Genomic DNA, 14,056 nt, shown 5'->3' with positions numbered 1-14,056 from the left:
CGGGTCTTTGATCCATAGCAGCACTCAAACTGAGGGACTGCACAGCGGCGTGTTCCCGTTTTTGGAGCTCGCCAATTGGCTGCGTTTGCAATATGTCCAGCCTGAAGATGGGTGCCTTCGGGGTGCGGCCTTGTGTGGCCCCGTGGACACAAAATTTTATGGGTGTCATGAACTGGAACGCTGCAGGAGGCAGAACAACGAAGACAGCAAGAGCAGCTGTCAGAGGCCTCTGTACTCGATGGTCGACCGCTCTCCCTCTGTCTCGCTGATGAACGAGAATTTATTGCCAATTCTCAACAACATGTCAAACGCTGGTTTGACGTTAGTCTCTCCTCTCGCTGTGGAAGGAGTGATCTCTCCCTCTCCCTTGTTAGTGAGCACGAGAGTGCCCAAGGGATGTTGAAATGTTGGAGTGAACAGTTTGTTTTTTCATGGACTGTAGACCGTGGTCTCTCTTTGGGAGCTTTGCTATTGCTTGTATGGTGGGTGGTGGGAATGCTGATGCTTTATGCAAGAATTAGTGGGGGGAGTATTAATGCTGCTTTCTGCTGCTTGCTCATGGGGGGAAATCCCCCCATCTTTCGTGGGGGGAAAGATGGAAAGTTCCTGACCATCTTTCATTTCTTTACTTCTGATATGATTAGGTACATTTCTGATGCCAGAATAAATGACGGACACATTAAAATGAACTGTACATACAGGTGCCCGGACCACTTTCCCAAAAGAGTTAGAGTCATACAGTGCTGAACAGGCCCTTCAATTCAAACATCCATCAATTTCATCAAGAAACGGATACAGGCATGACACAACTCCAGTTACATTTCAATTCATGCAGAAAGCAAACTCCATTTTTAGGCATAACGTTACCATAGAAATACCACTCCAATACTTATCAGGGTGGGATTTCTAATCCATGATGAGAAAAGAAGCATTTTAGTCTGGCCCTTGACACAAATAGGCTTTGACTCAGCATTGTGTTTGTGTCTGTTTAAACAGATTCATTGCGAAATGGATCACCAGGCTTGTCACCATGTTAGATAGGGAACCCCATAGCAGAGGTCACATCCAGATGCTCTGTTGCTTTGGATTTCCAGCATCTGCAGAATTTCTTGAGTTTTTCCACATCCAGATGCTGATAGGTTTGCGCTGCTATATCAAAAAAATTGACAAGATTGAGGGAGTAGGTGGTGGGAGGAGGGAGGTACTGAGTGAAGAATGGCTTACAGGGTCAGGATTTGATTGGAGGGGAGAGAACAGAGACTCTAATCGTGGTGAGGGAAAGAAGCCAGTTTGGTGACTGGGAGGAAACAGACTAAATTTCACCTCTTTGAAGGCAGAGTTGTATAACTATCTAGTTCCTGCACATGGTTGTTCTCATATTCATTTAACTCCCATGTTTCTCCAGAACAGGACACCTGGTCTGCTAGAGTTAGACTTAAAAATAGGGATTGACTATTTTTGATAAGACGTGCACTGAAATATCTAAATTGTTAGCCCAGCCTCTACGAGCAGATTAATTGTCCAAGCTTTATGCAAATTGAAAATAAGTATATTAAGTCAAGGGTGGAGATTTTTAATATTTTATATCTCATCCAAACTATACACATTGAATTTTAAGGAGTTAAATATAACTGAGCTGTATATGATTAAACTAACCCAGACAGATCTCCAGAAAGGCAAGTAATGGTTAAAAAATGAAAATAAAAAAAGCTGCAGTAACACAATTGCTTGAATCGTCTCACTAATAATAGCAAGAAATAATCTTGGACTCTTCCTGGTCTACACAGCTTGCCCATTCATACCTCAACAAAAGCAGAAACAATATGTTGTGCAAGGTTTGAACAATATCTGTTGATCACATCACGCTCCATCACAATTCATGAACATACTGGAAAGCAAGTGGATTAAGAACACTGGTAAGGTTCTTTTATCGTTCTGTACACATGGCAACCAAATGGAATACTGATTTTCGGTAAAGATAAGAAGTTTGTGTTCTGGGCTTGCATGCATGTTATTTTTGCAGCAAGTGATTAAGTGTTCTCAGCTAAGTTTTTGAAAAAAGACACTGTGACTGCATCATCCTCCCTTAACATACTCCCACCCACACGCCTCAAGCGAATTAGTGCCACAAACAATATGTGGATCCAGGGATTTGCATTCAAGACCGATCTGAACTCCTAAACTTCATGAATATTAATATACATGAAGCCTTTCTGATATTCATGATGGCAAAACTCGCCCTGTTCAAATCTGTACCCATCTTGGGAGTCAAAAGGAGGCCCACAACGTTCTTAATCCCAGTGGTTTTGTGTTAAATCATAGCGTGGTGCAATTTGTACTGCCACATCACAGTGCCTGAAATGCAGTTTTAATCTTTACCTCAGGTGCTTAATGTGTGGGATTTGTATGTAACGCTTATGACAGTGTAGGCTTCCTTGATGGGCTCCAGTTTCTTCCGTCTTAAAGCTGTGCTGATAGGATAACTGTGCACTTGGTGTGGATAGGTGCAGGAGAATTAGGTATAAAGTGAGGGACATGTGAGAGAGGAATAAGGGGGAGAATGGGACAGAAGGAGTTGATCTGCTAGGAGACAACATGGGCATGATGGCCCAAAAGGCCTCTTCTGCTGTGATTCGAGGACAAGGATAAAGCAATCAAATGTAATGTTTCAAATAAACAGTTAAGCAGAGGCTCACTCATTAGCTCTGCCATTTCTTACCCCAGTTCCTGCTTGGTCACTTTTAGCCCATTTCATGTTCCATTATACAACAGCAATTCCCCATCTCCAACCAGCCCTTGAATTTTTCTTACATCCGATCAGACCACCAAATCAACACAATTTCACTGAAGTAAACACTCCACGTGCCATAGCCACATCTCCCTTCCTGGAATGTAACGCAACCCTGGTCCAACCCAACTACGACCATCATGTCCTCCTCAACCTTGGGTCGAGCTTCAAACTCCAGATGAAGGCTATCAAAGAAACTGCTCAATTCAATCACAGACATCATTATTTAAAGCTCTTACCTCATTGTATGCTTCAAAAGCTTTCTCCTTTTTGTTACCTGCACCTTCAACTGCCTTAAGAAACTTTTTGTTTCTATCTCTCCCCAGCTTAATTTCACCTCACCTAAAACTGTGCTAAATGGAATCTAGTGCTCACCTGTCACCCCAAATCCCTATTGGATGCAACTGGCTCTCGATCTAATGCACGTAATGATCAAACCGCATAACTACATTGCTGAGTTCTATCCAGGCCACACTAGAATCTGCTTGGGGAAAATTGCATAACTGGCCTCCCTATCAACAAAGAAATACTTGCAATAGAGAGAATGGAAGGTTTAGAGAGGATCTAAAGAAAGTATCTTTTTCGCCAATGTAAACCGGAAAACTGATTGTGTGGTGGTCGAGCCAGTAACTCTCACAATATTTAAGTAGTACTTCAGTTGCAAAGGTAGAGAACACTATGGACCAAGTGCTGGTAAATGGGATTAGTATAGATACAGTGCCTTGAAAAAGCATTCAGCCCAAACAACACTTCGCACATTTTCCTAAATCTAAAATACATAGAAGAATTTTTGAACTAATCTACAAAACATTGTGCATCATGTCAAATGAAAACAAAAATTCCAAATTCTGTCAACAGTTTACTAAAAATTTAAAACCAAAATTGTGATGCTGCAAAATTACTTTGTAATTACCACACTAACTTTCCTCTGTAGCAATGTATTTTCTTACCAACTCACCCATTTTGTTGACATAGGAAGTTGGAGGATCACCTGTTTTCAATGAATTCATAAGAATAAATACCCCTCTCTAAGGTCCAACAATATAGTAGATTTTCAACAGACCAAACCAAAATGAAGATAAGGAGCATTCAAGGCAAGTCAGGGAAATGAGGATAGGGAAGCACAAATCTGGGGAAGTGTACCAGACCTTTTCAAAGGCACTAAACATACCTTGGAGCTCAGAGCAGTCCATCATGAAAAAGTGAAAAGAATATGAAACCACAGCCACACTGCTTAGGTCAGGCTGCCCCTCCAAACTTAATCACCAGAGAAGAATGGCACTTGTACGAGAGGCTACTGAGAAAACTGCAGTCACTCTGAGTGCACTGCAGATGTCAACGGCTGCAACTAAAAATGAATTTCATGGCTCGACACTCTCTAAGTCCTTGCAGAAAAAATAAATTTATGGAAGAACGACAAAGAAGCCCTGACTAAAAATAAAATCCACATCCTTGCCCATAAAGACTCAGTAAAGTGTCATTTAGAAGATACTGTAAAGATGTGGAAGAAGGACTTGAAGTCAGATGGGACTGAAGTAGAATGTTTTGGCCCCAACACTAAGCAGTACATGTGCCCGAAATTTAATACTGCACTTCAGCCGGGTAACACCATTCCCACTGTAAAGTATTGTGGAGGTAGAATCATGCTATGGGAATGCTTTTCAGCAGCAGTGAATGGAAATCTGGTCAGGATTGATGGGACGATGAATGCTGATAAATAAAGAGAGATCCTGGATAGAAAACTACTGGCCTCTACCGGAAAGTTGAAACTGGGGAGGAAGTTTGTCTTTCAGCAGGACAATGCACACTGCCAGAACAACCATGGAATGGCTTCAAATAAAGCAAAGAGGGATGAAAACTTTGGAACTGCTGGCATTTCAGATTTTGAATTTTTAGTTTCTCATGCTTTACAATTTTTCCTGTTTTTTTTAGGGGTGTCTCTGCTGTGGAAAAAAAAGAGCTTGTGATTTATAAATTTAAAATTTCAGTTAAATTGATAAACATCCCTGGTTGTAATATTCACTTAAGTGAACAAAGGGTTGTGGGGGGGGAGGAGTTGAACACTTTTACGAGGTACAGTAGATTCTTAATAATGAGCGTGGGTATGGTAAGCCAAAGAACTTAATCTATGTTGTGTCACTCTACAATCCCCGAACTATGAACTGCATTTTTAAATAACTCCTTGGATCTAGAACTGATTGTGAACCACCTTAGGATGTTTTACTATAACATGAAAGATGAATTACAGTAAAGGAATTAAATAAGCCCTGCTGTGTCCAGACGAACAGTAAGATCAGCCAAATGGCACGGAGTGAGAAACTTAACAAGTTGCTTTCTGTTTTATGAGATAAATGTTAGCAAAGAATTCATACTTTCTCAAGTGCAACCTCAAGACCCAAAATAGCAAGCACAGCTCAATTAGATGTCTCCTCCCTTAATGTTGCAGTTATGTGTCAGCTCACAGAATTTTTTTGGCAACACTAATGAAGAGGCAGTAAGGGTCTCTATGAGTCGGCGACAACTCATTGGCGCTCAACAACAGCAACGAGTAGTCAACATTATTAAGGGTGATTTGAACAGTGGCTCCTGGGATGTACAGTTTTGGTAGATGGAGGGACAATGTCTACATCCAGGATAAGGAGAAAGTGTTTTTTTTTTGCATTGTCAGAGTCTCAAAATAATGACTGATCTTTCCGGACAGGTAAGCATTTCTTCGCCCAAGGTGAAGCGAATCTTGGAATTCTCAATTATTAATGGAGTCAAGGTATGTAGGATTAGAGCAGAAGAATGGAGCTGAGGTAAAAGATCAGCCACAAACTTAAAGAACAGAACATCAGACACAAGAACCAAATGACATACGCCCGTTTTAATAAACTTACATTCCATTTATTATTTCACTTTCTCATCATGCTTTTATATTGAAGTAACTATTCTAACTAAGCTTTCTCAGTTTAGACTCTGCTTGCCACACAAGGATTGCTTCAATCCAATTTGTAGAAGAGTTATAATGTCAAGTGCCGGTCTTCATCAGCCGCAGATTGCCAGTAAAGACCACTGCTCTTTACCAGACATCCAGCGATGGACAGCATATCGCCATAGAAAATCCCATACAGGTCAGCTGCAAGGAAAATGAACAGCTTGAACCATCCAATCTCCCAAACACAAAACATGGCCCAAAGTATTTAAAGTTTTGCATTGGATGAAAACCTGACTGAGAAATCCAGGCGAAGCATTAAATAAGGCAAGGCTAGAATCTCTTGGCTAATGGTTGAGAAGGCGAGTAAAATGACATTCATAAAAACTGGAATAGCAAGTGACTCCTGCTGTGTAAATTTATTAAAGATGCATGGAGGGAATGAAATTTCCATGTTAGATTATATTGATTCATGCCATCTGCTGCAAAGCTTCATTAAGTAAATTGTTCTATGATTAGGCTAGGATTAAATTGGGGGGGATTGCTCGGCAGCATGGCTCAAAGTGCCAGAAGGGCCTATTCCACTCTGTACTTCAATAACTAGATAGATAGATAGAAAAATAACCCATTTAAAATCCAAGGTATGAAACTGCTTTAAACTTCGATTACAGATCACTAATTCTAACAACAAAAACCCAAAAAGCCAAGATTTCATAAAGGTCACAAGGGTTTACCAAAAAGTCTATTTATGTTTCCACATTGCAGACATGAACTAAAGGAAAAAGGATTTAGTGCTTTCCCAGTGTATATGACTAATAAACTCTTGTAGGGCTTCCAGCAGGTTACAGGTATCGATTATAACCGATGTTTCATTGACAAACTCTGCTATTTTCTTCAGGGATGATACCAGGGCATGAACCTAGTCTGGTGGTATTTATACCCCCCCCCCATTCAGTCCCTCCTGATTGGTTAGTCTTCATTCAATCAGGTTTCCAACCTCCCACCTTGTTTACAATCAAATTCCACTTCTTACTTAGAGCAAGACCTTTGTCTTTGTGAAAACTCTTTTCCTCTAGTTTTATTTCAATTGTTTTCTTTACCAGGCAATCCCAAAAGCCATGGGCACAGCACAGTAGTTTTGTGCCATAGAAGCCAGTCCTGTGGCCAGTGTGAATGCAGAGTTCCGCTACCACCAATTCCTCTAGGTAACTCAAACGGATGGACCTCCTGTGTTCCTTGATATGATTCCACCATGCGTCCCATCTGGTTGATATACGCTGCTTCACATTCACAGGGAATCCTGTAAAAGTCAGCTGATCTGAGTCCCAGGTCACCTCTGACCTGCATAAGCTCGACTTGAGCTTCCTTATGGGTTTGTGGATGGTATTGATCTGGTATTTCTTCAGGGTCTTGGTGATCCTTCCAGAAACTGTGGAAATATAGGGAAGACAGGTGGTGACACCCCAGTGGGTTTTGGGACCACCTGGTAAAGGAAGCCATTGAAATAAAACTGGAGGAAAATAATTCTAGCTGTTTCTATCCTTTTTAATCTAACAAAATTTGGGATATGTTGTTGGTCTCTGCCAGTGTTCTGTTTGAGGTCAGCTAATTTAGCCAAGCTCAGAGTTCAAGCCTATCCTCAGTATTTTAAATATGGCGCCATCATAAAACATCCCACTGGTCAGGGAATTAGCCTTGGCTCAGTGGTGGCTCTTTCTTTTGTGCCAGAACATTATGGGTTCAATTTCACTGCAGCAGCTTGCCAGAATCATAAACAGTTTTGTGAAGTTACAACTTTCAAAGGCTGCTTTTATTATCAAAGTATGTGTGCAGAGTGCAACTCTGAGATTCGTCTTCACCAGCTAGCCATGAAACACAGGAAAACATGGAAGTCATTGAGAGAAAAGATATCAACTCCTCCCCTGGCACAAAGAAGGAAAAGAAGCATGAGCTCGCAAACCCCAAATCCTCCAACCCCTCCCTTGCACAAAAACTAACCGATCACCCAACTGGAAAACGTCAGCTAAAACATCAAAACTCCAAACCCCCAACCCCCTTCCCTCGCAAATAACTAACATATCACTCACCTGTAAAACTGCAACATCAAATCCCCAAGCTGCCAACCCACCAATTGGCAGCAAGAAAGAAAATAACAGAGAATTGAAGGAGACCAATAGTGAAGTAATAAAGGAGTCGCACATTCTTTCAAATAAGATGCTAAATCGAGGTTAAATCTGTCCCATGAGAGATACAATGATACCTTGGCAGAATCTGAAGGAGAACAGAACAGTCCTCCTGACTCAAACTTATCGCAAAGCTGACAATCACTGCAACAGATCACCGGGTCATTCATCTCCCTGCTCTGTGTTTCATCTTCCTTAATTAACTGGCTTATGTATTTGTTTTTATGACATCAACAATACTCTTCAAAAGGAATTGCATTATCCATCAGATCCGTTGGCACATCCCCAAAGTGAAATCTAAAATTTGCCAAGTAAATCCAGTTCTTTGTTTATGTTCAGTCATTAGGCTAAAGTGGAACCCAAAGGAGCACAAGATAACAATGGGGAAAATATTCTCAAAGATGGTTCCTTCTTGGGAAAGTAAATCAGCTGCACTGGTATGACACCCAAATGCTCACCCCTTGGCTTGGGTTTCCACATAGTTCAACACCTAGCTCACTGAAAATATCCACCTGAATCATTTCTAACCATATAAATGACAAGTCAGACCGGATTCTAGTGAAATCTTTAAAGCCAATGAACTTACGTCCTAACTTACTCTGATAGAGAGTTTCCACACACCTCATGCTCAGACTTACACTACTGATCTCTAATGAAACACAAATCCAATTTTCACTTTAAAAACAATAAAACTATACCGAGTAAACAACAGCCATCTGAGTTTGATCTGAACCAATACTTTGGTACAGCTAAATTAGCATCTTAAGAAACAGAGAAATTTGCAGCACAGATAACTGAAAAACCATGGGACTGGGACCAGAGACCTCCCAGCTCTGAAACCAGAACTGTTTCGTTTGTACTGATATGGGGACTGCTTATATCTGGTGCACAGTTCTCTCTCTACCACCATTTCAGACACTGAGTAATCGGCCTCAGTTGATCTTCAGACAAAGGAAAGGGTCCTTGGCATCTCTTTAATACTTCTACTACCGCAAATTAACATATCTATCACTATTAATTATTTATCTCTTTGCTAAGGGAAATAGGCACTTCCTGTTTACCCTAACAAGGCCCCTCAAAATTTCATAGAGCACACCTCAAACAAATCTCCTTCCAAAAAGGGTCAGCCCCACAAATGTCACTTCATATAATAGAGAAAACAACAGCAGATGCTAGAAATCTGAAATAAAAATTTTAAAAGTACCAGCAACATTTAGCAATTCAGGCATCAACTGGGAAAAAAAAGAAGCAAAGTTCATGTTTCAGATTGAAGATCTGTCATCTCAGGAAAGGTTTTTGATCTTAAACAGTCTCACCTAATCAATTACAATTTCCAGCAATGGTACCATCCTTGTAAAATCTCCTTTGGAAGCTCTCCCCTTCAAGTACACCCTTCCTGTAATGAGGTGACAAGTGTGCACATTATGCAACAATTTATGGGCTAACTTACACAGATCTTACACAGTATCCCCGTTTCTGTATTCTAGGTTCAAGGATTAACCGCTGATTATTGACATCGGTTCAAAAGAAACAAGGAAAGAGAACAGCAAGGGAGACAATCCTCAGCAGTATTCACAACACTGAGTGTCATAGGAAGTCATTCCTGCCTATGGCCATCAAACTTTACAACTCCTCCGTCGGAGTGTCGGACACCCTGAACCAGTAGGCTGGTCCTGGACTTATTTCCACTCGGCATTATTTATTTATTATTATTTAATTATTTATGGTTTTATATTGCTATATTACTGCACTATTCTTGGTTGGTGCGAATGTAACGAAACCCTATTTCCCTTGGGATCAATAAAGTACGTCTGTCTGTCTGTCGGTTTATGCCACATGCATTAATTAAATTAATTAATTAAAAAGCACATCCTTGCCTGTAAGGACCTTGCAAAGCATCACTTAGAAGATACTGAAGGATGTGGACAAAAGTGGAACTTTTAGGCCTCAAAACTAAGTGGTAAGTATGACTTAAATTGAATACTGGCCATCAGCCAGGTAACACCATCCCTACTGTAAAGTATGGTGGAGGTAGCATCATGCTATGGGAATGCTCTTTAGCAGCAAGGATGAGAAATCTGGTCAAGATTGATAGGAAGGTGAATGCTGCTAAACACAGAGAGATCCTGGATTAAAACCTGAAAGCTTAAACTAGGGAGGAAGTTCATTTTTCAGCAAGACACTGCCATGGCAGCCATAGAGTGGCCTCAAATGAAGAAAGTTGACGTCTTCGAGTGGATCAGTCACAGTCCTGACCTTAACCTGATTGAACATCTCTGGCGAGATCTAAAGATTACTGTCCACCACAATTCCCAACTAACCTGGCACAGCCTGAGTAACTTTGCAAGGAGGAATAGGCAAATCTTGCTCCATTACGTTGTGTAAAGCTAATAGAGACTTATCCAAAATAAACTACTGGCTATAAAAGCTGCGAGAGGTGGTTCAATGAAGTACTGAGTAAAGAGGGCTGAATACTTTTGAACTGCTGACATTCCAGTTTTTGAACTTTTAGTTCTTCATGCTTAACAATTTTATTTGTTTTTGGGCTCTACTATGAAAAAGGAGCAGGTGATTCACAAATAACTATTCTCGGTTAAATTGATTCAGATCCCTGCCTGTAATACTCATTTATATGAACAAAGGGTTGAGGAGGAATACTTTTATAAGGCATTGTATATGTCCCTGCCTCGTTACCTCTTTCTTTCTCTAAGATGTCAGCCTGAAACTTATGCCTTTAATGAAGTTTTTGCTTATCTCCTCTGAAAGCTCTTTAGACAGTTCTGCATCAAATTTTGCTTGGTGAAGTTCCTGCAATATCATCTCGTGATATTCCACTCAGTTAGGGCTCCATCTGAACATCCTTTATATTCATTACTCTTGACAAAACTGTGAAATAGCTAGCTCACATTCCAAAACCAAATGTATCACAGAAAGGCAATAACTAATTGTGCTCCTCTAACGCGAGAACATTGGAATGAATGCAAGAGCACTGACAGGTTTCTATGGATCTCATTCAGACCTTGGCATTTGGGTCGTAAGACCATGAGTCCAAAAGACATAGGAACAGAATTAGGCCATTTGGCCCATCAAGTCTGTTTTGCCATTCCATCATGGCTGATTTATTATCCTTCTCTACCCAAATTTCCTGCGTTCTCCCTGTAACCTATGACACCCTTATTAAACAAGAACCTATCACCTTCCACTTTAAATACACCCAATAACTTGGCCTTGTATTCATAGATCCCACTATATTTTCACTCCGGTGTACTGCATCTGTCTCCAGCAGATGAGGATTACTTAAGATTATAAACTTACCAACATTTTGAGTCTAGATCAGGGATTCCCAACCTGGTCTTCACGGACTAATTGTTTAACTGTATTGGACCATGGCTCAAAAAAGGTTGCTCTAGACAGACAGAAATATCCACTTTGACTGCCATCAACTGATCATGTTGATGATCACAAGTCGGGAATGTGATTACATTTTCCATTTGCCTGGGTGAATGCCGAACATCCAGAATAAAACATCGCACTTGATAAGCTTCCTATTCACCACTACCTCCATTACGAGTGTATCATGGCTGTAGTATGTACCATCTCAAAAAATACACCACAGCAATTCACCTGATTTTCTTCAACAGCATCTCCTACAGCTGTGACGTACAAACAAGCCGGATAAACTCAGCAGGTCAGGCAGCATCCATTGAAAAAATGTTTTTTCAACAGATGCTGCCCGACCTGCTGAGTTTATCCGGCTTGTTTGGATGTCTTGATTTGACCACAGCATCTGCAGTGTACTTTGTGTCTCTTATATCTATAACCTCTATTGGTCAGAAATAAATGGAGTTTGCTACACCACCACTTGTGAAGTCCCCTCCAATTCAGACACTTTCCTGAGCTTCAATACTCCTAGGGTATCAGCCTGGATACCCTTATCTAATGACACTATAGGAGAACCTTCACCACGTGGTTTAACATCAAAACCTTCAAGACCAACTAAGGACGAGCCTTTTACATTCCCTATGACAGTGCCATGTACACTCCCAAACACAATAACAAAACCTTACGAAAAATAATTTCATGTTAATTTAGGGCTATAAACTAACCTGGGACAACTCAGATAGTGTTGGCACTGCATCCCAAAACATGGTCCATTAGTCTTATCATCAAATCAAATTATCCTTCCTGTCCTTTATCAAATAGCCCATTCCTTTCATTCAAAACTTTAATGAGTGATCAATATCTATCCATGCAGACACAGGAGAGGAAGGTGAGAATTCTGTCCAAAAATGAATCAATATATGGCAATATATGGACATTTTTAGTTCTAAATTCTTCCCCCAACCCCCGCCCCCCCCCCCAAACAAAGATGCTCAACCAGCCTGCTATAGCTATAGCAAGTTAATAGGACATGGAAACTTTCTGGTCTGTACACCTCAGCAACCATCACTGGCAAAACATTGTGGTTGGTAGGTTCTAAATTTCATGACAAGTCAACAATTAATGTTTGCTGAAAATTGGCTGTGAGGGGACTCATTATTGATTGAGCTGCTGCAATTTGTTATAATGCTGAAAACTATTATGTAATCAATTTCCATTATCACATTCTTTGCTGCAACATTTTATGAAAAGATTTAATAATGTCATACTAAAAGTTATAAGCTAGGCTCGACAACTCAAATCGTGCTGGGACGGCATTCCAAACCATTGACTGTCGGTCTTAATAATCAAATCAAATTATGCTTATTGTGTTTATCAAATAGCCCAGATTTAATTTTGAAAGAATGTGTATAGGAAGCAATTGTACACACAAGGTATGATGTTTCCCCTGTCTTTGAACTGTAATATTACACAAAGGCATGTCATTGATGGGTCATGGACAATTTTTTCTACCGTGCTTTGGTCACGAAAACTGTAATGGGTTCTAGCATTTCAAAACCCCACTATTAAGGACTGATCGCCCTTAAAATAAAACTCACTACAGAATTATCATAAATCCCATGCAGCAAACCTGCGTGCACGCCTTTCAGAACTGCAAGAACAATAGTCAAGTGAATGTCAGAAGTCAGTTTGCGAATGTCACATATATCAACAGCTTACCCAGCCCTCAAAGGTCTTCGTGCCATTTTTCAGTAATTCCTCGAACTGCAAGGTGCAATTGGCCACAAAATCGTCGTATCCGATGGGGGTGTCATGGAAAACGGTCAGCTCGATCTCGCTGCTCCTCCAGATCTGAGTACTGAAGTCTTCGTTAAATGTGGGCCGGCTGGTCTTCTGTTTTGTGACTGTCTGCCCGACCCTCCGATTATCAATCTTCACCATTACATACGGATCCAATAACTGGTAATTTTTGCTGGATATTGAATGCCTGAGAGCGCATCGGGTCGGTTTTAGATCCACAGCCTCTCCGATTTTCACCTTCAGAGGTCCACTGAAAAGCACCATCCTTGCACCCTAACTCAGAAAGGTGCACAGTACTCGAAGCGACCTGACAGGCCACTTGAAAGTGGAACAAAAAAAACTACTAAGAACAAAGCAAAAAGACCGCTTAATCTACCCGCGGACGAAAAGTTAACGTTGAATATTGTAAAATCTTGAGTCCTGATTTTATTCGCCCTTGTCCCTGCTCAACAAAGCCAGTCAGCCACGAGTAAACATTACAGGTGTATGATGTCCTCACGCGCGCTGAAGACCCTTTGATCTTACTAAGGTAGGTTTCGGTGGAGTCGATTACTCGCGCTTGTTTTGGATGAAAATCGCCTTTCGCAGTGCTGGTGTCTGTCTGACCCGGTGTCTGCCTGTTGTTGGACTCTAACGCTGAAGCGTCTGAGCGATCGGGAGCTAGTGTTATTTCATGTCATTCGGGCTCCGAGAAGCAGGAAGCAATCAAACATCAAATTTCCGTGTGTCAATTGCCGAGCTGATGGGCTTTTAAGAAAGGAACACACCTCGATAGAGCTTATTCTACCCTCAGTCAAAGGCTATCTAGAATTGAGAAATCAATCTTAAATAACAAACTTATTTAATTACTCCTTTTTTAAAAAATCACCATAATATTTATATTATTTTTAAAGGTGCATTTTCCAAAGTATTCTGGTGTTTGTAGTCCACAGTCCTTCTCGCAATAGAAGGTTTGAATACGAAGAACAACACTTCCCAGAAACCTGAGCG

General features: G+C 40.8%; 1 protein-coding gene across 2 annotated transcripts in view; it reads right to left on the bottom strand.

The window, feature by feature from the left end:
* Positions 1-13,777, bottom strand: part of prkcha (protein kinase C, eta, a) — a 221,016-nt gene extending 207,239 nt beyond the window's left edge. Inside the window, exon 1 of one of the 2 annotated variants that reach the window (XM_059959974.1) lies at positions 12,986-13,777. In XM_059959974.1, the coding sequence (XP_059815957.1) occupies positions 12,986-13,330 (345 nt within the window). In that variant the 5' untranslated portion in view covers positions 13,331-13,777. The remainder of the gene's footprint in view (positions 1-12,985) is intronic. The other variant, XM_059959981.1, reaches the window with a different exon arrangement.
* Positions 13,778-14,056: the final 279 nt, after the last annotated feature.

Source organism: Hypanus sabinus, chromosome 2, assembly GCF_030144855.1.
Source record: "Hypanus sabinus isolate sHypSab1 chromosome 2, sHypSab1.hap1, whole genome shotgun sequence".
Taxonomy (NCBI): Eukaryota; Metazoa; Chordata; class Chondrichthyes; order Myliobatiformes; family Dasyatidae; genus Hypanus; species Hypanus sabinus.
The sequence above is the reverse complement of the archived record's forward strand: the minus strand, read 5'-3'. Positions and strand labels throughout refer to the sequence as shown.